The 23,278-nt window shown below is 40.1% G+C and overlaps 1 protein-coding gene across 2 annotated transcripts in view; it reads left to right on the top strand.

Annotated features, from left to right (window-relative positions):
• The window catches only part of STK39 (serine/threonine kinase 39), a 204,214-nt gene that overhangs the window by 143,678 nt on the left and 37,258 nt on the right, over nucleotides 1-23,278 (top strand). For both annotated transcript variants that reach the window (XM_019554213.1, XM_019554212.1), the window contains 2 exons: nucleotides 16,505-16,557; nucleotides 20,059-20,127. In XM_019554213.1, the coding sequence (XP_019409758.1) occupies nucleotides 16,505-16,557; nucleotides 20,059-20,127 (122 nt within the window). The remainder of the gene's footprint in view (nucleotides 1-16,504; nucleotides 16,558-20,058; nucleotides 20,128-23,278) is intronic.

The raw sequence follows: 23,278 nt of genomic DNA on the forward strand, positions 1-23,278 counted from the left end.
TCTTGCTGGGATCCTATGACCCCAACTAACTTCCTGCCCTTTGGGCAGGGGGCTGGACTCGATGATCTCCCGAGGTCCCTTCCAGCCCTAATGTCTATGAAAATCTATGAAAGCAGAAATCTCATATGCCTGCAGATGGAAGATAGACAGCTAGTCCTGAATGTGTAACCCAGTGAAGTCCTGGGGGTGGGTTCAGTTTCTGGTGATAATGGTGTTGTTGCTGATAAATGTTTTCTGCTGAACCCCTGAGGTTTTGCATGTTCAACTTTTTGTTTTTAGTATTTCTATAATAGTTTTTAACAAGTCTCTTTCTTGCTTCCTCTGTACCAAAGATAGAGAAAATCAAAGTAGGATTAGAATCTGCCCCTGGCCAGAGCTGCTGCAGCCACCACTGTACATCAACTCTGTTAAATCAGAGTAAGATTGTTCCAGGGGTGAGTGAACTAATCAGGATAGGCTGCCATAAGGCAGCAGTGTCTACTGATCTTTCCTTCTGTACTTCAGTTATCCCTAACCCTTGCATGGAGTGGGAAAACTGAAATACAGAAAAAAATTCTCATATTTGTGTCTTTTGTTTGAACATACATTCAAGTCTAGTTCTTGAAGGCTTGCTTCTGCAGTAGTTCTTTCTGTTTAACATTCATTTACATTAAAACATACTAGTATTCCTATGCAGGGGCCAGCAACCGATGGCCCATGGGTCAGACTTCTCCTGCAGAATCATTTAAATTGGCCTGCAGACACGGGGCTTCAGCAGCATTCGGTCGTGATGAGCTTTGGCAGCAGTTGTTCTCTCCATGCTGCTGTGGGTAAAAGCAGTGGCAGCAGCTGGGTCCTAGCACCTACTTTCCCACCTCCAATTCAAACTGGATCAGTCTGGCCTAGAGCCTTAAAAGGTTACTGTCAGCTGGTTTACCAGGTTTCTACTAGAAAGCAAGGTAGAGGTGTACCTTATAGACTAGTTATTTGTTCGCCACAAAAAGTGAAGAGAAGTAACTTTTTTGCATATAATAGGTTTGTATCCTAAGAACACAAACAGGTTAATTAGGTTCTTGCAGTTCTGTATTAAATGGTCTTTGTGATCTACAGCCTGAAAATCATGTTCTTTCAGATAAGCCCTGAACACTTTCAGACAAATAGAAATGGGGGATGGATGAGCTAGCTTCCAGGAAACAAAACCCAAAACTTCATTACATTCCTGAAGTCAATCTAAATTCCCTTTAGTTTTTGTTTTTATACTTGTTTACTAGTCAAGCCTTTTTGAAGCTAGAAAGAGCCCTTGAATAACCTTTCACACCATTTCATACCTGACCATGAATAGATTTGCAAACTGACTTTATTTCTGGGATGGAGGGTGGGAGGTACAGACCTGTCGACAGAAAAGTGTGAGGCCTTGGCATCTCATGGAGAAGAGTAGAGTTCTTACATACCCCATAAAAAGTATTCAGCATGCAGCTTTATGAAACTTTTCCTTTATAATGAAATCACAAATGTACTCCTTGACTTCAGTAACCAAAGAATACTATATTCAATGTATTTCTCAATACTAGGCTAAAAGTAAATGTCATTTCAGTATTTTTACTGCTTTTAAAATGTAAATTAACAATCTAAAAGGTTCTTGCAAGAACGTGTAGTATTGGTCAGCTTGAATATCACTGAAAAACTGTTCTCTTAAAGGGACAGACCATCCTGTTGCATTAATATAATAGGTTTTCCAGGCAACAATCAGCTCTGTTGAAAGCCCAACTGTGGGGTATTTAGATAGACAGGAAGTGTCTCCCTTTGAGTTTTATACAGCTCTGAGAAGAGTAAGCAAGGGAGGAGAAATGCAAGCTGCAAGTAGAACAGTCTATTACAAGGAGGGGTCAGGCTGCTGAGCCTGGGACAGAGCCGAAGGGTTGGCTTTATTTGTCTGTTGCTTAAAGACTGTTTTATTTGGGAAGACTGGCTGAAGGGCTCCTGGTAGAGCAAAACCCACTTGCAAAAGCAGCATGCAAGGCAACCCACTTACAATCACAGCCTCTTATACCACTATGTCATTGAGTGCCTGTCTATACTATATCTACAGGGATGGCACATCCAGTTGTTTAAAGTCAGTTAATTGTAAGTTGCCTTGATTCCTAGCCTCTGAAAACATCTAAATCCAAGAATTCTAATGTTGCTGTAGCTGGATGAATGCAGCTACAATTTGTATTCAAAGAGTTTTCACCTACAGATAGTCATAAATCAACTGTATTTATTGTTACAATTCTTCTACCACACAAGCTAGTATCCACCGGTCTCTGTAAAGCCCTTTCAGGTCATTTTTTAAAACCTAGTTTTTAACAGAATAGTGAAAATCTGAAAAAGACAGCACATGAAGCAGAAACATAAACTGACCGACATTGTTTCTGCTTTTCATTTAAAAGATCAGTTTTGTCTGAGTGCTCCATAATTCTGTAGTTAAAACAGTATGTTCTTCATCTGGCAATCTAGATTATATTTTAATGCTCATAGGCAAGGCAATGAAACATTTATTTGTCTGTACAATAATCCTGTTATCAAGGTATCCTTGACAAGATGCCATTTAAGATCGTAGATTTTGAAGCTTGTTGGAAATAGAAATGAATGCTTCAGTTAACCTAATACAATAGGTGATACATGACCTAATGAGAAATGAAGCCATCAAAGTATAGTCATAAACAATGGAGACCTGCTGTCTGCCATGTATCCCAACTAACTCAGCATGATTGAACTGAATTTTTAGTTCCCATTCTTTTTAGTCTAATTCATGTCAACAGTTTCATACAAAGCACTTAGCTACTAAGATAAAAATAAGAGAAACTTCCATTTTAAATCTTTGCAATTTATAGTTGAAACATTGCGCATACATGGTTTCCTATTTTAATTTCGTATAGTAAGTAGAAGTCTTTAAGAGAAGTAAGTTAATTTTACATAATGTTTTACAGTGTACTTTTTCCACTCCTTGGTTGTGCAAACAGAACCTTTATTTTGTAAAACCATTTTTCCTTTAAAAAAAACTCTACTATTTTGGCCTTTAAGTAATCTCCTCTAAGCAGGAGATTCGCATACAGAAAGACCCAAGTGATAAATGGGTCACAAATGTTTTGATTTCTTTAAACTAAGGCTCTCTAACATATAAGCAGATGCAGGCCCCACTGGTGGAGACTGTACATCACGTGGGTTGTACCACTGTGAGCCATGGTTCTCCCCTGCACTGTACTGCACTGTGGAGGAATTCCCTACCCCTTCCAGCCACTGCCTTGTGCTATATGACCATCCCTTGCCTTTGCATCAGGCTGTGTGTGTGGGTGTGTCCTCAGTGTGTGAGTTCGTGCCAAATTATGTAAGGGCCGAATTAAGCACAGGCTCAGACCTGGATGTTCAATTTAAAACTTTTATTGTTTCACAAACTCATAAACTAAGGAGGTCTGTTGGTTCATGAGGTTCCCAAATCAAGCCCTTGCTTTCTAACCCGAAGGCTAGGTGCGGCTGCCTGATTCAGTAGTCTCAGAACTGGTCAACAGCTCATTTAAAAGGAGTCCCTTATCTTTTTTTAGAGAAAAGATACAAAACTGTCCCCACTCTAAGAGTGAGGCATTTAACATAACTTTACTATTACTTATATACGATAACACATACACATATGCATTTCTAATTCTTACTTCTATTGGTTACTTAATTAACTCATCTATATTATAATATCAAGTGATACGCTCTTTATTATAATTTTTATGCTTCTTATGCTAATTCTTAATGACCTTAAATATATCATTTTCCAGACTCTGCTTGCATAATATGCGGTTATCATTCGTCATTGCGGTTTAACCATGCAGTTTCCTGTTTTAACAATATAAGCTGCTTGCTTGCAGTTTTTATCATTGTCAGCATTTCTATTCAAGGGTCAGATGGTGATCACCAGAATGTCAATCGCTGACTTCTCAACCTCCTTGAAGCATTCTGGGAGTTTTAGTGCATTGTTCTTGATGCTAGGCCTTGCTTAGCATAAGCACTATCTCACGCTCAGCCCCTGTTTCACGACACTGTAGCCCCCCAATCACAGCACCCCAACTGAAGATTCTTCTATCACTGATTACTGTACTGTTCTGCCCTGCCTTCTGGGGCAGCGTCAAGCAGCAGAAAGCAGAGGATGGAGGGGGAGCCCAAAGATCTTGGAATGAGAGATCTTGGCTGCTGCTACAACAGGAGTAATGTAGGGGGAGTGGCAGCTGGTTGGAAGCCCAGGGGCCTCATGCAACCTCTGGCCCACTAGTTGGACATGCCTGGAAATAATTATTTGTTATTACACTAGAAACCAAGATCTCATTGCTGTTGAAATAAAATGTTCTCAACTGATACACATGTTAGCAGAATCTTAAGGCTTTAAAAATGCATCTGTCCAAAAAGATTCTTGGAGGAGTGCTTCCTCTACTGTCCTGTTATGATACGTAGTCATGCAGAATGCCTTGGTTTGAAGTGTCATTCCTATTGAAAGCAAGTTGCTAGAAACTGAAAGTAGCTATATTCATATTAGATAACAAAAGGCAATTTGGGAAGAATAAGCTTGATGAGTGTGCTATGGTGTATAGAACTATTAAAATTCGGTAGTGCAGAAAAAAGCTGAGAAATCTTGAACCATCATAATTAAGGTGAATCAAGCTATAGAGACACTGAAGAATGAAGGAGGGAGTAGCAAGAACAGTGGGCTGACACAGGATGACAAAAGACATGAGTGTGCATTTTTAAAGAGAAGTAGGTTTTTTTCCCACAAGTGCATTAAAGAAAAGTAGCGTTAGAGGAAACTAGGGACCATTAACAAAAGATGAGGGAGATTAAATTAATTATTAGGATATTGACTTCCTTTCTGCAAATGTTTCTATTTAACAAAAATAAAACAAATCCGTTTGAGTTACCACTTTATTAAAATGTTACAAATATAACAGTGGGGTCCTGCAGGGTTTGGTTTTTGGACCGGTGTTGTTTAATATCTTCATCAGTAATTTGAATGATGGTGTGGAGAGCACCCTCTCCAAGTTTGCAGATGATGCCAAGTTATGGGGCAAAGTTAATGCACCGGAGGGCAGGGAGCAGATACAGGCCGACCTGGACAGGTTAGATCAGTGGGCAAAACGCAATAGGATGCAATTCAACAAAGATAAATGTAAGGTACTCCACCTAGGAAAGAGGAATCCCCAGCACACCTACAGGTTGGAGGATGACCTCCTCAGCAGCTCAGAGGCTGAGAGAGATCTTGGAGTCATAGTTGACTCCAAGATGAACATGAGCCAGCAGTGTAATGAGGCCATCAACAAAGCCAATCGCACCTTGTCGTGTCCAGGTCAAGGGAGGTGATACTCCCCTTCTATGAGGCTTTAGTCAGGCCGCAGTTGGAGTACTGTGTCCAGTTTTGGGTGCCGCACTTCAAGAGGGACACACAAAATCTGGAGAGGGTTCAGAGGAAGGCTACTCGCATGATTAGTGGTGTCCATGAAAGACCCTACGAGGAGAGGTTGAGGGATCTGGAGCTCTTCAGCCTTTACAAAAGACGGCTGAGAGGTGACCTTGTAGCCACCTACAAGTTTATTGGGGAACGACAGCAGGGAATTGGGGATGCGCTGTTTACGAAATCGCCCCAGGAAGTAACTAGGAATAATGGGTGCAAACTAGCGGAGAGTAGATTGAGGTTAGACATTAGGAAGACATTTTTTACGGTAAGGGTGGCCAGAGTCTGAAATGGGCTTCCAAGAGAGGTGGTACTATCACCTAACTTGGAAGTCTTCAAGAAGAGGCTTGACAATCACCTGGCTGGGGTCGTCTGACCTCGGCCCTCTTTCCTGCCAGGGGCAGGGGGGTCAGACACATTGCGTCCCTTCCACTGTATAATATATGAAAATTGGAACTCCTATTTCAATGAAAGGAATGGAATACCTGGGAAATCTGCATATAAACTAATCAACTAGTCCAAATAATCTGCATCCAAGTGTATCAAGAGAATTAACAAACCAATTTACTGTACCACTGACACTAATTAGAGCTGGAGTGGTGTCTAGAAACTGAAGAGCAAATTCAGTTTTCAGCAAAGGGAGGAATGATGCTATATGCTCCCAAACCTATATACTTCCAAAGTGAATACTTTGTTTATTTTTTAATAAAATATAATGATTTAAAGAAATCCATAAATGCTGATAGCTTATATTTTCATTATCCTCTAGACATTATAGGTTTCTGTCAAATTAATCTTGTCAAATGAACTTGTTTTGCTTTCTTTGTTAGTTTTGAACAATTAATGGGTTACGGACAAGATGTCAGGCATAATGTTTTGTGGGAAACGGTCAACTTAGTTTGAACATGAACATTATTACCTGGATAAAACAATGATAGTAAACAAAAAGTAATAATAGAAGGAATGAATGAGCGAATTCAAAGAGTGAATGAATGCAAACCAAGTTTACCAAAACTATTCATTGGTTTCATACTAAATTGACTGTGCCTTTTCTAGAAAATTCAGTGAAAGCAAACACCAGGTGTGCTTATAGAAGCAGTGCATTTAAAGCACGTTAAATCAAATACTTGTAGAGGACAGCATGTCTCAGCTTAATTTAACAATTTGCTATTCTAACCACAAGAAAAAAACATTAAAATACAACTTGGATGTCCAGTCAAAATCAGCCAACATAGCTCAAATTACAAATATTAATAAAAAAGTTTTAGAAATGTTCTTGGAAGCTATTTTGAAACCCATGTTTAAGTATACTAGTTGCTTGTAGACAATTTATAAACGTTAATTGTTTATTTAGATAACTATATGGTGATTCCTAAAGCAGTGATTGGGGTGACAAATAAAAAAGGAATAATCTGAATTGAGAGGCTGGGATCAAGGGGTTAGGGAGTGTCTGTAGCCTTCCAGAGAAGGAGGTTAGAACCCCCATTGTTGGCTGCATGTCTTAACAGATGCTTAGTCTAAGTTTAAATTGTACTGTAGGGACAATCCTGCATTGGTAGTAGGGAGGAAGGTTAATTGACACAAGTTGGGGTTTTTTCCTCTCCATCTACAATGATATTACTGAACCTATGCAATATATTCCTTTATTGATTTGGCAGCTCTTTGTACCCAGATATAAGTCTGTGGGGTTGTCAATTTTTTTCTGGCTATATCTTTACAGTATTATGTCTGCTCTGCCTGTTGATTCTGGAAATGAGCTTCCTGGATGCTTTTACTAATCATATGCTTTTATGGATCACTGGAACAGCTATCAGTTTGAAGACTAAGCCATTTTGGGCTGATATTACAGCTAGGGACAGACATTCAGAAAGCCTGCGCCTGAATTGTTTCCATCTTTGCAGTTTAGTCTAACGTGCAGAGACTGAACTGATCTGCAAGTGGATAGACATTGACTTTTGAATCAGGATATGGAGACACATGCCTGCAGTGGCTCAGGCTAGGAGTGGGGGTGCTAAAGTGAGCCCTCCCTTCCCTTCGACAATGCTGAGCTGGGGTGGGAGGGCATAGCTAGGCCTTGACAGGATGCTATGATTAGGAAGAGGTTTAAACCCTAAACCTGCCTGCAGAGTCCCTAGCCAGAGTGTACCTGGAGAGAGATGGGGAAGCAGCCCTCACCAGGCTTTTCCCCGCTTGCTGCTCAAGGAGTCCCCGGCTAGCACTCTGAAGCAAGGGGTCAGGGAGGGAGGACTGCTTGTGTGGACTGCATGCATCTGGTGATGATGGTGAGCTTTTCAATCTCCCTCTCTCTGCTTGTTCATACTGTCTGCAGCAACCTGATTGCAGTCACAAGTTGCGTTCATTGCAGTCCAGGTTATTTCTCACACCTCTCTCTGTCCCTTATTGAACGTTGACAGATTGCAGGCTTTGAAGCAAGCAAGCCAGCAGGGAGCTTACCAGAACACAAAGCCAATCAGCCCATCAGGCCCTGCAAAAGAAAACAAATGCAACTCTAGGTTCAAGCTCTTCTTATCTGCAGGGTGCATTTGCGTTTACAGGCCACTGGCTTGTAAACATAAGCAGACACTGTTCTGTCTACCTTTGTTCTAATGAAATTGGAGATGCACACAAATACTGCTATTAGCTAGCAAGGGAGGGGCATGGCCAGATACCGTCTGGGGTCCGTGCCACCGGGGTCCTGCTGTGGGAGCAGGGCAGAAGGGGAGATCCCTGCTGGAGTAGCAACCTGAGAAGGGGGGAGATGGGGCTGGGGAAGCCTGGCAGACGCTGCAGTCCTCCACCTCCTTAGCCAGCTGGAACTTTGGCTAGGGAGGGGAGGGGCGGGGCCAACCCTGCTTTCTGGAGCAGACAGCTCAACCCAGCCCAGCCCACCCCAGCGGGACTCTGATTTAACTTAAACCAGGAAGGGGTCTGGGACAGAAGTTCCATAAGCCAGTTTGACCCAAATCAGTTAAGTCTGATACTATATTCAACCAGGTTAATCTTTAACCAGTTTCAGCCATTTTGAAACTGGTTTATTTCACTTAACTTCTGTTGTGTTACAGGTTTAAACCAGTTTCTGATCATTTAACCTGGTTTATGTGCAACTTCTGTCCCTAGCCTACAGGTTCCAAACAACTGGCAAGCAAATGAAGAACTGCTCTATAATATGTTTATAAACTTGCCTTAATTATTCATGTTCCAGGACCTTCCTAAACTGTTGCTAACAGAACACTTACTAATGGTCTGCGGAGGCTGACTAGCTGCATGATACTGTCCCTTCTTTCTTGCATCCAAGTTGGAGAAACATCATAAGCGAGAGGATTGTGCTCAAAACTAGAGTGATGAACAAAAACCTAAGTTGGAGAGAAGTTGGGAAACAAGACAGATGATAAAAATGCTTTTTCTCCCCCAAAATGGAGCGTCTGTTAATTCTCACAGAAAAGATGTGTGATTTACAATTGATGACACAGGTGACAAGATAATTGGGAAGTTTATCTGTAGAATCCTCATTATGTCCTCTCGTTACAAATTGGACTTGGAACTACTTGTAGCCAGATCATAGTCCTTTTAATAGTTTGAGCATGTCTCCCTGCAGTGAAAGTCTCACCATAATTAGGTGTCTGACTCTAAAATACCATAGTTTAAACAGTCTTTAAACCTCAAAGTATAGCATAAGCTTATACCCATGAGTTTTTTCCAGGGTACAGACTGTATAACATGCAGTGGCACAGTGTAGAAATTGTCTATCTGATGTATTGGTTTATCAGGTTATTTTGCATACATGATGTTCTGAAATTTGAAAGGCTCACTTTAAAAATTGTATTTGTGACTTGCACGAGTCTGTTGCACCTTCTTAAATACTATATTCCAATTGGGAGAACTTAATCTGAGGGGTGCAATACCTCCGGTTGTTTTTAGAAGCAAAGATTGTAGAGTGGCATAAATCTACAGGATGTTCCCAAGTGCTGCATTTTGCATTTGGATGGCTTAGTTTTTCTAGTTGAAGAAGTACGCAGTGCAGTGGTGGCTCCAAATCTGAAAGTGTTTAGGTCTGTTTTTCATTTAAAAAAAATAATAAATATAGGGAGGTAGTGATGTTTCAGCAGTTCCAAAAGGGTTTGTGTAAAAATTAGTACAGACGGCTGCTGCTCCTACATTTGATTAAACAGTGTCCTGTTTAAGGGGGGGAGGGGAAGGTGGGGGGTATGAGACCTCTGAAAACCAATGGTAGCCAGATCAAGTGTTTATAGTGGAGTTTGCTTGTCGTCCCACATACCAGTCGCACAGCAACGTAGAATCTGTATCTGAAGAGAAGTTGAGGTGACTTTCTCATTCTTGGTAAATCTAGCTGGAAACCAAAACTCCCAAATTTTTCTAGGGAGAGAGGGGTGGAAAAATCCTTAAATTTTGAGCTTGTTTTCTGCTAAATGCAAATATACTTCATGCAAAATCTAGCCTACTGTTTGTCAACTTCATAGCAGAATCAAGTTAGCTTAATAAAAAGCTATACCTTATTAATCAAATATATGTCTGCATAGTTGCATTATTTATCTATTAGATTTTACTTAATTACCTGTCTTGCTAGAATCAAATTCTGGTTACCTGAAAATATTTTAAAATTGAAGTCTGTTTAGTTCATTGCACAGGTGGATATTTCACTTCTAATGCTACATATGGCTTAATTATTTCAAAATTTACTATCTCATTTAGTAAGAGTAAGGCATCTCTTTTGCCAATCGTTTTGCTTTTGTTTTCTTTCATTTGTCTATTGCTTGACTATAATATTTTTATACATATTTAGTGGATGATAATAGTTCTGAGTCACAGCTGAGCGTGCCTGGTGGTTGGATTTATTTTTCCCACAGCAAAACTTCATGGCCTGGTACACTGAAATATGACTCTACTTACAGTTTCCTTACTGAGGAGAAGAAGAATAATGGACCGCAAAACACATTCCACTGCTATTAGCTTTTGAAGTAGATTGAGCTATTCACTGGAAAAAAGAATTTGCTGCAGCAATTAAGTTCATCTCTGGGCTTAGCCTGTTTGCCAGTTCCAAAAAACCAGATGAACTTCTATTTTGTAAAAGAATTAATGTTTTGTTGATGCTGAGAATTATTGACTAAGACCAAAGTTGAAAATTTGCAAGAGACAGAGCTTTCTTTGGCAGCACAGCCCCTGTCAGGTCTCAAAGAATTTTTGAAAGATGTACAGGGACCTGTGTTAACTTTTGTTCCATGCTGAATTGGCTAAAACACTTTTTCATGGTAGACCTGAAGGCACGGATTCTTATGCTGCTATTTTTCTTATGTCCATGAAAAACCTCGCAGCTGAGAAAGTGTTGGTAAAAGGCGGTAAAAGAAATTATTCGTATTTAAACCAATTTTATAAGCATTGTTAAAACTATAATACACAGCCAAAATCTGATATATATTTATATTAAAGCATTTAGGATTGATGAGACCTTTTAACGAGGTCCACTTGGCAAGCATTTTCAAGCAAGTTTCTAGATAAGTCTGCTCTGAGACTGAAATCTCTCCTAGGTTCTGTTGCGCCCCATAACGCCGGTGTACCCTTGACCTGCGAGCCTGGGTCGGCACGACCGGCTTGGCGCAAGGAGGGGGATTTATGACTGGGCAGGTGGGTGATAACGGTGAGCAGGAGTCAGTATGATTTAAACACAGCGTGATGATTTCACAAAAGATTTATTTTACTTACGCTTCTGATGGCTAGAGCATAGGCAGTGGAGCTGATTGATTTAGTTACAGCATGCAGGTATCATGTTACCCAGCATTTACAGGGTGGGTAAGACAGCTGCTTCCGAGCGATTCATATAAGCCGTTGCAGTCTGCAAGAGCTCTTGATAAGAAAGATAACGTCAAAGATAAAGAGATAAACAGACCGGTAAGACGAGACGGGTTACGCCAAAAAAAAATAAAAAAAATACGGAGGCGGAGAGAAACACCTGTTGTGCACAATCTGTTCTTCTTGAGTGTATACACAGTTCTCTGTTCTCTGCTTTGGGCGGAAGTTCTTTCAAAGTTTTATTAGGCACAGGTGACCAATTACTATACGACAATTATAAATAATTAATGAGTTGGCACTTGTGCTTTCTTTGTTTGCTCAGGTTTCATAAAAAAAGGGGGGTTATTTTTACTTGGGTGGTACTGGTTCTGTTTGGTCACAGGTTGGCGGGCGTAGCATATTTAATTTTACAACTTCATTAAAGTAGTTTCATTTTTATCTGGTCACTATGGGTACCGATATCTCTCGTGCTGAATTGTCAAGGCCAGTTTCTCTCGCAAGTAATTTGAAATGAGGCACAGACAGGGGTGTGTATATTCAACACTGTTAATACAGAGGGATAAATTACAACCACAGAGTTTGTTGTGTTAGCTTCTGACCTTTTGTCATCTGACCTTTTGCCATCGGCATCTGAAAGCAAAGACTTTGATCTTTGACAGGTTCAAGTGGATCTTATTGGTTATTTTTCTTTGAATAGCATGGCAGATGAGCGATGTCATATAGATTCGATAGATAAGTGATGTCTTCTGGATTTTTTTTACACACAATCAGAAATTTAATTCTACATTTGGATCATGCACACTTATTTAAAAGATTTGAGATTTACCTCCTATTTTAATCTCTAATATGTGTGACATTTTGCAAACCTGTATGTTGAGAAGGTAACTAATGGTATATCTACGCCACCGGCAGAGGAGTGATTGCACTCCCTGTTGTAGACATACCCAAGTCAGTTTTAAATTAGCTGATTGGTTTGTATACCGAGTGTAACCACGCTGCCAAAGGCTTTAGCGTGAGCCAGGTAAATATTCAACAGCTGAAGCTTGTGCCACAAGGGCTACACTGTTGTTGGTACCTGAACTAGTAAGTTTAGAGATACCTGATTTAACTTAATATGAGATGCAGTCACAGTTTTGGATTATACACAGATGTTCTCAAAGCCATTTGCTATCAAATCATATGGTGAGTGAATTTCACTTGGTCCTGTCCAAAGACTAGATAAGCTGGTTTGATGCAAACATGTAGTTGTGGATATTATAGGACCCTCAGTGCATCCATTTTTACAGTTGATGCAGTCTTGGCTGCTTCCTGTCTCCTATTTCTGGATTCCTAGGTCCACATCAGATTGGTTTCTTCTGTCACTTATCTTTATCTATGGTGTTCTCTGTGCCAGCCAGTTTAGATCCAGAGCACATCCACATACAGCCAATGAGGCTGCACATTTCTTTATTCCCATTAATGTACAGCTTTACTGTCAGTCATTTGTGTCATGTTGGTTCTAGATACCATTTCATGTACCCTCTGTGAACTGTCTATGCATGGGTGATTTTTGCACAGAGTGTGATATTTTGCTATATTGACAAGTACTAAGTTTTGGAGTTCAGTTGAGATGCATGTTCTATGCTTCAGACATTTCAATGAACATCTAAATCCTCTGGTTTAGAGAAGGGGAGAAATACTTTCAGTTTCTGGTTGTTACTTCTAAAGAATGGTAAGACCTGTGGTCCTCCATCATTTTAGATGTGCATTAACATGGGTGCTTTCTCCCTTAGTCTCCTGAATTGATTGTGAATACATTCTGTAGGTTGGGCATCTAGTAATATTTGATATAGTGTTAGTAATGATGGCACAGGTTGGCTGATGAGGGGGAAGGAGGTAGGAAAGGTGGAGGGGAAGGGGTAAAGTAGTTTACAGCTCATACAGTTTGCTGGTATTGATTTAGTTAAATTTTGCTCTTGAGGGTGGGGACTCAGAATATGCAGACCCTGAGCATTATATTATGGGTGATATCTGAGAAGGTGGATTATCCAGAAATAAATGCATGCAGAGTGTTTGCTACATTAAATGTCCAATTCAGTTATAAATAGAAGCACAGTTGTGAACAATATTTTAGGACCTTATTGCACATTTAATTTTAGATTGCTTCTGGAGTTCTAAACCTTTGGATTAACACCTGAAACTAGTTCTAAGCATATTTTAGGCAGCTTAAAGTTATGCTACTCCAGGGCAGGTTTATTTCTGATCCATGTTAGGTTGTGTTCCATTAATGTGTGGCCACTCCCCAGAGATGAGTCACCCACGTTGCAGGCCTCCAGCATCCCAGGATGCAGTATCCCCTCCCCTCCCTGTTCTGTGTGGACAGACTTTCCACACCCTGAACTTTATTGCCCCAGGGACAGATCTAGCACCAAGTCAACTTCCCTTCCTGCTAAGGGTGTGACCTTCCTACCTGCAGGGGTGCAACCCCATGTAAACAGCCTACAGAGCACATGCCAGCTAGCCAGGTCACAGGGCACAGATCGGTCCAGGAGGGGGATCTAGGGGAGGTTGTGGGAGGAACATGGTAGGGGTCTGGATTGGGTGCCCCTGAGCTGGGGCTTCCTTCCTGGGGCAGGAGCAGTAGCTCCCCTGAAAGAGCCTTCCAATACTTCTCCCACCTCCCAGCCATCCCAGGAAGCATGATTGGCATCCCCCTACACCAAGTATGCACCCCCCATCCCAATTTATGAAAACATGGAACCTTCTTTAATTTATTTCTTATTTCCTTTTAAACTTTTTTTTTTGTTTTTTTTACTTTATTCTTCAGTGGCTGGCTTCATTTTACCACTCTTCCCCCACTCCCATTTCCTTTCCACCTCCCATTTCATTACCCACCCCCATCCCATTAACACTCTGCCTCCTAGCTTCATGTTCCTGTCCACCCCAACCTCTCTTTCCCCCAACCCCCAACTAGGGCAGGGGCCTGTCCCGGCTTACCAGCCCTGTAGTTACAACTCACAGCTGTAGCTCTTAGTGAGGCCCCTGCTTGTGAGCCCTCTAATAGCAAGTCACAGCTGTGCAGGTGGGGGACAGTCAGAGAACGTTTTTAGCCCTAAGGTGTGACTGCTCCAAACTTGAACTAGAACTAACACCAATCAAATTTTGAGCAGCTCAAAGTACAATGTGTAGTGAGTCCCTCACCACATATCTCATTACACCCATGAGGGTAGAATGCTAGGGTTGAGAATTGAAGTGCAAAAGACAGATACTAAGTTTAAAGTCATGATATCCATAGCAGCAATTTACATGGCCAGATTGCACAAACACAGTAGGCTGAAGTGACCCAGTCAATCCAAATGATCATTCTTCCTTCAGGAAGCTGTTGACTTCTGTTAAAAAATAACACCTAAGAACAACTGTCAGGCAGCTGTCATATGAAGGCTTTTTTTTGCTTGCTTCCATGATTTCTTCAGGGTGCTGTGGTCCTGGGGTGCTGCCCTATCTTTTGAAGGGTGTTGTGAGGCAATATGTTTTTAGGAGATGTACATAAGCACAGGCTCAGGCCTGTCCCTGCTTATATGAACCCACATCCCCACTTCCAAGGCTCTCTGCAAGGAAGTAAGCTCTATAATCATTAAATTCGTTTTTAAAATTGGGTGCCATTCATATCACTAAAGTTAGGAGGGGTGCCTCAAATCCAAAAAGGTTGAAAACCACAGGTTTACTTTATACATCACACAATGCATTGCTGTTTTCTCTCGTTTCCCTCTGTATGGGGTCAATTCCTCTGTTCCATTAGAAGCATTCTTTTTAAATGTTACAGGCCCCTGCTACACATTAAATATATTACACAATTAACTGGTGACTAACACTGTAGCTGGTTTCATTTAAACGTGTAGTGGGGACTACACAGACCTTTCTAAGGAGTACTTCAAAAGGAAATGCAAACTTACATCTTGCAACCTTGCAGCGTGAGAGAGTAAGGGGAAAAGTCTCTGTGCTCAAATTTTGTGGAGTATGGTCAAGCGCTAGGACTAACGTGTAACAATAAAAGCTTTGAGCTAAATCGGTCATTTACTGTGTGCTACATTTGTAAGCAGGGGATGTTTAGTCCTGAGGAAACATAGTAGCAGCTTCCTTTCTAAATTAGGTAGATAAGCTGATTCTGGAGAGCTGGGGAAAGGGAGTATTGTAATAGACAAGTTTTGCAGTCTGAAACAGTAAAGGGAAAGCCTTCTATTCAGTTTATCAACTGACTTCTTCAGTCCATTGGCTTTATATCATATGGTGTTCTCATTTTAGAAACAAAACATTGAATGTCCTTTTTATCAAAAGGCTTATTATTTGCTGTTCCTGTATTACTTTAAATTAAGTATTGCCATATAAACTGTGAAATCAAAAATGAGATTATTTTCTATACTGGTTTTTTAGTGTTTTGAATTAATAATATTTAGTATGTTGTACTGTTTCACATTAACTACTAAGCAAGCAAAGAAAATTAAACATCTTTCTGTCAAGCTATATATTTCTTTGTTGTGTATGTGGAAAGCCATGGACTTAAGGATTGTTTGTTTTTGATGCTACAGACCCATGTGTATACAGTTCAGGGTTGGAAAATTTCTGTTTCTTAAAACATTTCTAATTGTTTACATTAATGATTTTTTTATTCTGCTATACATACTAGGGATTCATGCAGTTTGACATTCACTTGCATCAAGGACTCAGTGATCCTTTTCTTATCAGTTTTCTGGTTTTATTCCACTGTTTTGGTCCCCAGATCTTTATTTTCAGTGATATGGTCCAGCCTTACACAAAAAGGGAGGAGTATTATAAATAAACCTGTTTAGCATACTCCTGTTATTCAGATTTTATTAAGATTGTTAAAGGATTTGAAATACTGCATATTTTATTGGAACAGTTTTAAAGTATGCCCTATGGTTACATTTGAGAAATTTAGGGACATTTTTAACAATAAAATTTTTGTCTCTATGAATGGATTTGAAGTCATAATTCATCACAAATGAAAATATGTAATTTTATAATCCTAACAAAATAAGTTGCTGGCTGATTTTTATAAAAGCAAAATGTTAAATTCCCTGGGCTTTCCCCCTTATTTATGCTTTCATGTACTTCTATTCCAGTTGGGGGAATACTAGAATATAAAACTGTAAAATAATGTTTATGTATTAACAGTTTATTTATAAAGATGAATACATTTAGGCTTTATAAGCTGTGCTTCATTACATTTTAATGTGTTTGATGCATTTTTTTTTCCAGAAACTCTAGAAAGGAACTTAATGACATACGATTTGAGTTTACTCCAGGTAGAGGTAAGGCTTTTCTTTAATTGAAATTATTCTTATATTGCTCAGAAGGGTATTTCAAAAATTGATTACTGCTTATCGTTAATATAAATTACCACTATGAAGTGTTTTCTCTGCTGCTACTTAACCTGAACAAAAATTGTGCAGAGTATGTAAATTTTAGTAACAAAGCTATATAGTATACAGTATATATTATAAGATTGTATATAGATAGAGAAGTATTTGTCAGTTTCACATTGTTCATTTAATGAAAAATTCTGTACATAGATCACTTTGAGTGATGCATAAGAATCAGAGAGTCAAAATGCACATTTTTTATGGTGGAGGAATAAATAAGTGATCATAGTGCAAGGTTTGGAAAACAGAATATAGTATCCTGAAAACACGTGAGGTTATGGTTTGAAAAATGACTATAAAGATGTCACTGTAGGGTTCTGCATTTGAGTCTCTGACTTTCGTAAAAGATTTGCTGAGTTAACAGGTAAGAAGAGTTTCACAAAGCATTTCACAAACTCCATCTTTAACAAAAAAAAACTTGAATTGTCTTTTCTGGCCGTATCTTTGTCAGAAATAAAGCTTCTGACATTGGGACTTTAGAATCTAGCTCCTTTTTGCAGAGTTCTATTGGTTTTCCAGTGTGACCTGGTATAAGAAGCAATGAAACTTACTTTGTCTGAAAAGCAAAGCAGATACTACTTGGATATATGACACAGAGGGAGTTGATCTGTTGTACTGCAGTTACATTGGGCCATAGCTGCACCTGACATTTCACAATAGTCCTTTTTACTCCATTAAAGACACTTTTGAAAGTGTTTCTCTCCAAAAATGAATCCAAGTTGAGAAAGCTGTAATGATAACATAAGTAAGATGCCTTTTTTTTGTACAGTGACTGGGGAGGGGAAGGAGTAGAGGGGCATGTTTGTGTGTATGGATCCAGACAAATACTAGAGCTGTAATTCTCAACATTTTTAGACTCGAGGCATCCCTCAAAAACTCCAGCTCTTAGTTTCACTCATTTTTAGACTACAGAAAAATAACAATGATTTTTCTATTGCAACAAACTTTAAAAGACCATAACAGGGCAGAATCGTTTTAACACTGTGAGTTCCTATTCAAAATCTCTGTGAATCATGTTTGCACACCAACATTGCTAACATTGTATGGCATCCAATAACACCCTTAAAAGGATCTCAAGGTACCCTAGCATGCTGTGGTGCCCTGGATGAGAATCGTTGTAATAGGGGACAGGATCACATCATCCCAGTATTCTGGTCTGATCCGACCTCCTCCCTTTTTTATATAAAAGACCCAACATAGCATTGTAATTCTAAGCTTCGAAGTTGGGGCTGACTTAGGCACCATCTCTGTTTCCTCAGCTCTGGCTCTTTACAGCAGCTGGACTCTTTGGAACGAAGCAGCCACACCCAGAGAATAAAAATTGTGAGACCTGAGGACATCTTTCTTAAGGCCAGATTTTGTTAGGTTTGTAGGTGGGTAAAAGCACCTAAGTGCAGGCCTATTCCACTCTGCTCAAGTCCATGAAAAACTTTTAACACAGAAGGTGGGTGAGATCTTTCACCTATTGGCTTGCTTTTTTTTGTGACTCAGTCTTAAGGATAAGATGCGTTACAAAAGCAGATGTGATGTGGGGTTTCAGGGACTTGAACAGGGAGGAATAGAATTACATTTAGGTGCGTGTGATCCATGTAGATTTTCAATAGTGGAACAGAATCTGTCCTTTAATATCTGTCCCACAACTACCAACATCTCTTGTCTAAAGGACTGTGGATATTGCAACTCTCAAGCTTAAGTGCAAGGACTTACCTCTCACCTGTCTGTCTGCCCCAAGAATAACAAATAGCACAAAACATTAAAGCTTTAGACAGCACTCGTATTGAGTTGAATGGGTCTGAGATAGGGTTGGCAAGCTGGTCAGTTGACCACCTGTTATTTGACCAAGGTCAAATGTGGTCACATTTCATAAAACCCAGAATTCCTTCGTATAAGTGGCTGCCTACCTTCTTTATTGTGTTATCAAGGGCAAAAGCTGAGGGCTCTTTTTTCCCCCCGCTACGCAGGAGTCAAGATCTCTCTACACACACACACACACACACACACACACACACACACACCATTTTGGAGTGGACACCCACTGCTGTCCTCTCCCTTGAGCATTTCCTTCATCCTTTCCCTTCCCCCTATTAAAAGGAGCTACTGTGATGTGGGAAAAACAAACCCAGGACCATAGAAAAGCTAACTTTTGTCTTTTATGGTTGTGATGTGTGGGTTTATTTCTGTTTGATTTCTTTTGTATTGTAGCTGTTGTGCTGACCCTAGGGTTCTGGGATAAAAGCCAGGGAAAGAAGAACTGTTCAGTACTAAATTTGGCAGGCAAGATTCTTTGGTTAGATGTGATATCTTTTCTTAGACCAACTGAGTAGCTGGAGAACAAGATTTTGGGTCTAGTCACCTTTCATCAGACATAGGTAGTCTCTGCTGGTCTGAGACTCCAAGGAAAGAGAGAAGCTAAAACTTTTAGCTTCTCATATTCCTTGGAGTCTCAAACTAGCAGAGACTCTCTGGGCCTGACAAAGGGTGACTTCACCCAAGAGCTTGCTAAGAACTTTTTTACAACTATTCAGTTGATCTAATAAAAGATATCACATCTAACCAAAAAACTTGCCTGCCTGTGTCTTTAGATCAGGAGTGGGCAATTATTTTGGACAGAGGGCCACTTACGGAGTTTTGGCAAGCCATCAAGGGCCACATGACAGTCAGCCAGGGGCAGATAAATATTAATTTTCTAAATGTTTTAGGGGCCCTGCAGGCCAGATAGAATGGCCTGGCAGGCCGCATCGGGCCCCCAGGCTGCATTTTGCCCACCCCTGCTTTAGACCAACTTGGCTACGACCAAAAACTTGGTTCTGAATTTTACATTTATACTTACCAACGTTGTTGGTTATAATAATTCATACATTCCTTTAATTTCACTGTTTCACAATGCCACATTAATTTTAAACAAACCTGTTTTTTTGTAATTAGCACAAGTGGATAAATAACGGATGTTTGATCATGATTTAATAATATATGACTGGTCAGTTGACCAAATATTTTTTCATTGGTCAAATACCAAGCCCTAGTACTGTGGGCATTAGGAAGGATGTCAGGACACATGGCAGAAATCCCAACTTTATTTTTTTAAGTAAATTCCTAATTAGGTAATGGAGGAGAAGCCAGTGTTCAAGTAATGATCTTTATAGGATTCATAAAGATTCAAATTGTTATCTTGGGTATGTACGGTTGTACAGTGCATGATGGGCTAATTATCAATGGAAAATCATGTTGGGTTTGTGTTTCCTAACAAAGACCATTTTGAATCCAAACCTACTTCTGTGAATATTTGAAACTGAGATGTAGGTAGGTATTTTAAATTTCAAACACTTCTTTTGGGGTTTTTTGTTTTTATTTTATGGGCATGAATAATTATTCATTTCACCTTTTGGACAGATACGGCAGATGGCGTTTCTCAGGAGCTGTTCTCTGCAGGCCTGGTTGATGGCCACGATGTAGTTATAGGTAAATTACATTTAGCTTACAATTAAACTCTTGCTACATGTCTGTGTTAAATGTATGTACAAAATGTATAATCTGGTTTTTTACAAAATCCTTGATTTTTATTTTATTTCATTTTCGCGTGTGTATTTATTTTTACTTGCACAAAAGAGTCTGGCCAGTTTTGATGGAAATTGTTTTTTGGATGTTGAAACTCCTGGTGCTTTAACAAAAGTTTTATTTCCTTAATGTACAGCTCCTTCAGTTACTTTGCAGTAATTGATAACTTTTGTGCTAACTTCATTTTTAATTTGTTTAATAGAAAATTGACCTTAAAGAGTTAAGATTTGTAAGTGGGATTTTTCCAAAGCAGTTGACAGTGACCTAATTTTGCTCTTACTGAAGATGTTAGCAAATCTCCCATTGAGTACACAGTGAAGAGAATCAGACTGTGTTCAAGCAAGTCCTAGGAGGGAAGTTGAATCTTGAGGTTATGCAGTCACTGAGGAAAAACCTAGTGTCACTTTCCCCAAGCACACTTTGGGCATCTCTTCTGGAAAACTAAACTAGGCAAAATGTGACTGTTTTGGAAAGGTTTCTTTCCTGACACACTTATTTCAGGAAAAACAAACCAAAAAAAAGATTGCAAGAGACAATAGTCCTGTTTTACCAAAATAAAGGAATCATTGAGAATCATAACAAGGGAGACTTTTTTTTCCTGTTGTATTTCATTGCCACTTTGAAATAAATGTAATCTGCAGTTTTGCATCAGTTTTGCAATCAGTTGATTTTTGCCAGTGCTAAGAAGCTAGAAAGGGCCAATGCTTACCTATTGACAAAACTTTTATTTAGCCACTAATGACAGTGTGCTTCTGTGAGGAGGGATTGGATGGCAGAGAGACTACTTCAGGAAATACAAAAACTTCTCTCTTCTGTAGCTCAAATCCAGTCCCAGTCTCCTGAGACTGAAAGTCAGACTGATGGCTGCTTGGCCTCCCTCCAGTATTCAGTAGCATATAGCATGAAAAACTCTACCACCACCATGGGGGGTGACAAACAGCTGTCCTTTTAAGTCCTCCAGAGAAGTTAACTAATGAACAGACATGGAAACTGAATTATTTTTTAACTCCTAAAAATGTGTTTTGGTCAAAGAAGCTTTTGGAGAACTTGGAGAAGTTTGTATCTTAGCAATCTGTGCTGCAGCCATTTCCATGAACAGGCAACTCATTTGCAATGGCCATTGGCATCTTCTAAGGAGCACTGGGCCCTGTAAAATAGTGTTGCATGGACACTGCATTCTCCAGAAGGTGTTGTGTTAGTAGATGTTTTTGTGAGGGAATATAGAGATGCTGAAAAGGTTCAGAAAGCCATCCTTGCTCAGCATGCTTCCAAGTAGACACACTGGAAATGGAAATTTTCCCTGAGTTTAAATTTGCTGTGTAAAATTGGCAACTAGTTCCTCTTACACTAGGTGTACTGGGCACTCACAGATTCTGAGTGGTCAGCTCTCTTTAGATTTGAGCAGTATAAACTAACTGTTTGATTGCAAGAGAGTTGTATCTCTCAAACAAACAATTTGATGCAGTGTTCTGTTTATGCTTCCCATCCCCTACAGACTGGGGGGATGGGAAGTGTGCCCCTGAGAGAAAACAAAATTCACACATTTTTTGTGTGAAATATTGTGTATTAGCCATTATATATGGTACTATTTCTTTGAATGCTGATATACTATATACCTCCTTGGGCACTATGTTTGCGTTCAGTTTTGGTTCCTGTTCAGAACAACAAAGTTACCAACCATTTACATGATTTTGTGTTCGCTCTCCTGGGTTAGCCTAATCTTTCCATCACTGTGAAGCCGCCCACTTTGAATGTCCAGTGAGCTTTATGGTCATCCTTTTGGGTAAACTGCAATATTATTTAACCCAGACAGTAATAGAAACCGATTAGCTTGCTTTATACTTTGCTTTGAACTGCACCCGAGTTGACTTTTTAATACTTCAGGGATCTCCTTTATCTCAGTTCTTCCCTGTACGTGAGATTAGTAACACCGTGATACGTTTGCAGGAAAAGCCTTTTGTGTAAGTGTTGGATGCTTACAGTTTTATACTGAAGTCTTGTGATAATCATAATTGCAGTAAGTGTAAATAGTGGTATTGCTGCATGGTAAAATTTAATGCAAGTCCTTCTCTTGAGTATTGCAAAAATGTTCTTAGCATTACATGTGTCTTTAATTTAGTAGGCAGTATTTTATAATATAGTACTAACTTCTGAGTCTGTTCATCTGTGCAGCATTTAAAGTTCCCAAATGGCCATAGAATATTGACCTCTGTGAACAGAGCTTGATGCTTTAGATCTTACCAATAGATATATCATGCAAACTTTGTTTTGCCTTAATTAAAAAAAGATCATTCAAAGTCAAATTTGAGTCTTGTAACAAGCACCAAGGGTTTCCATAATACCCCCTAGTGGTTACTTTGACCCTGCCTGGCTTTTGCTCTTGCTTCCCAGGGTCCCACCTTGGTTCCTGGCCTGCCATGTCTTGTTGTAAAATTTGATGAAGGGAGGCTGCCCTCAGAGGCTGGTGAACCCAAGGTGCTCCATACCAGTTCCTTACGTCCTAATGTCCTACCCACCTTAGAGGCTAAATTCTTGGCCTCTTCCTGCTGCTATATCCATGCCCATTCCTTGCAGATGTTACTCTATACACCATTCCATCCCTTGTAGAGGTCTCAGCCCTCCTGCCTTTAGCCTCCCTTTCCTCTGGCTGCATGGCTCCAGTCCTGGCCAACCTGTTTGGGCCCAGCTCTTTTAGTTTCAGCCTTGTGTTCTCTGTGTGTCTGAGCCCCTGGACACTGGCCCTCGCTCTAGCCTATCCCTTAACCCACACGGTTCCTGACCCCAGGCTGGGCTGCTCTCAAGCCTCTGGTCCCTCACCCCAGACTGGGCCACTTACTTCTCTCTTCTGGTCCTTGATCCTGAGCCAGGCCACTTGCCTCTGCAGCCCTCTGGTTTCATAGATTTCATAGACATTAGGGCTGGAAGGGACCTCAGGAGATCATTGAGTCCAGCCCCCTGCCCAAGGGGCAGGAAGTCAGCTGGGGTCATAGGATCCCAGCAAGATAAGCATCCAATTTACTCTTGAAGGTGTTCAATGTAGGTGCTTGAACCACCT

The sequence above is a fragment of the Crocodylus porosus genome, unplaced genomic scaffold, assembly GCF_001723895.1.
Source record: "Crocodylus porosus isolate Cpor-Errol unplaced genomic scaffold, CroPor_comp1, whole genome shotgun sequence".
Taxonomy (NCBI): Eukaryota; Metazoa; Chordata; order Crocodylia; family Crocodylidae; genus Crocodylus; species Crocodylus porosus.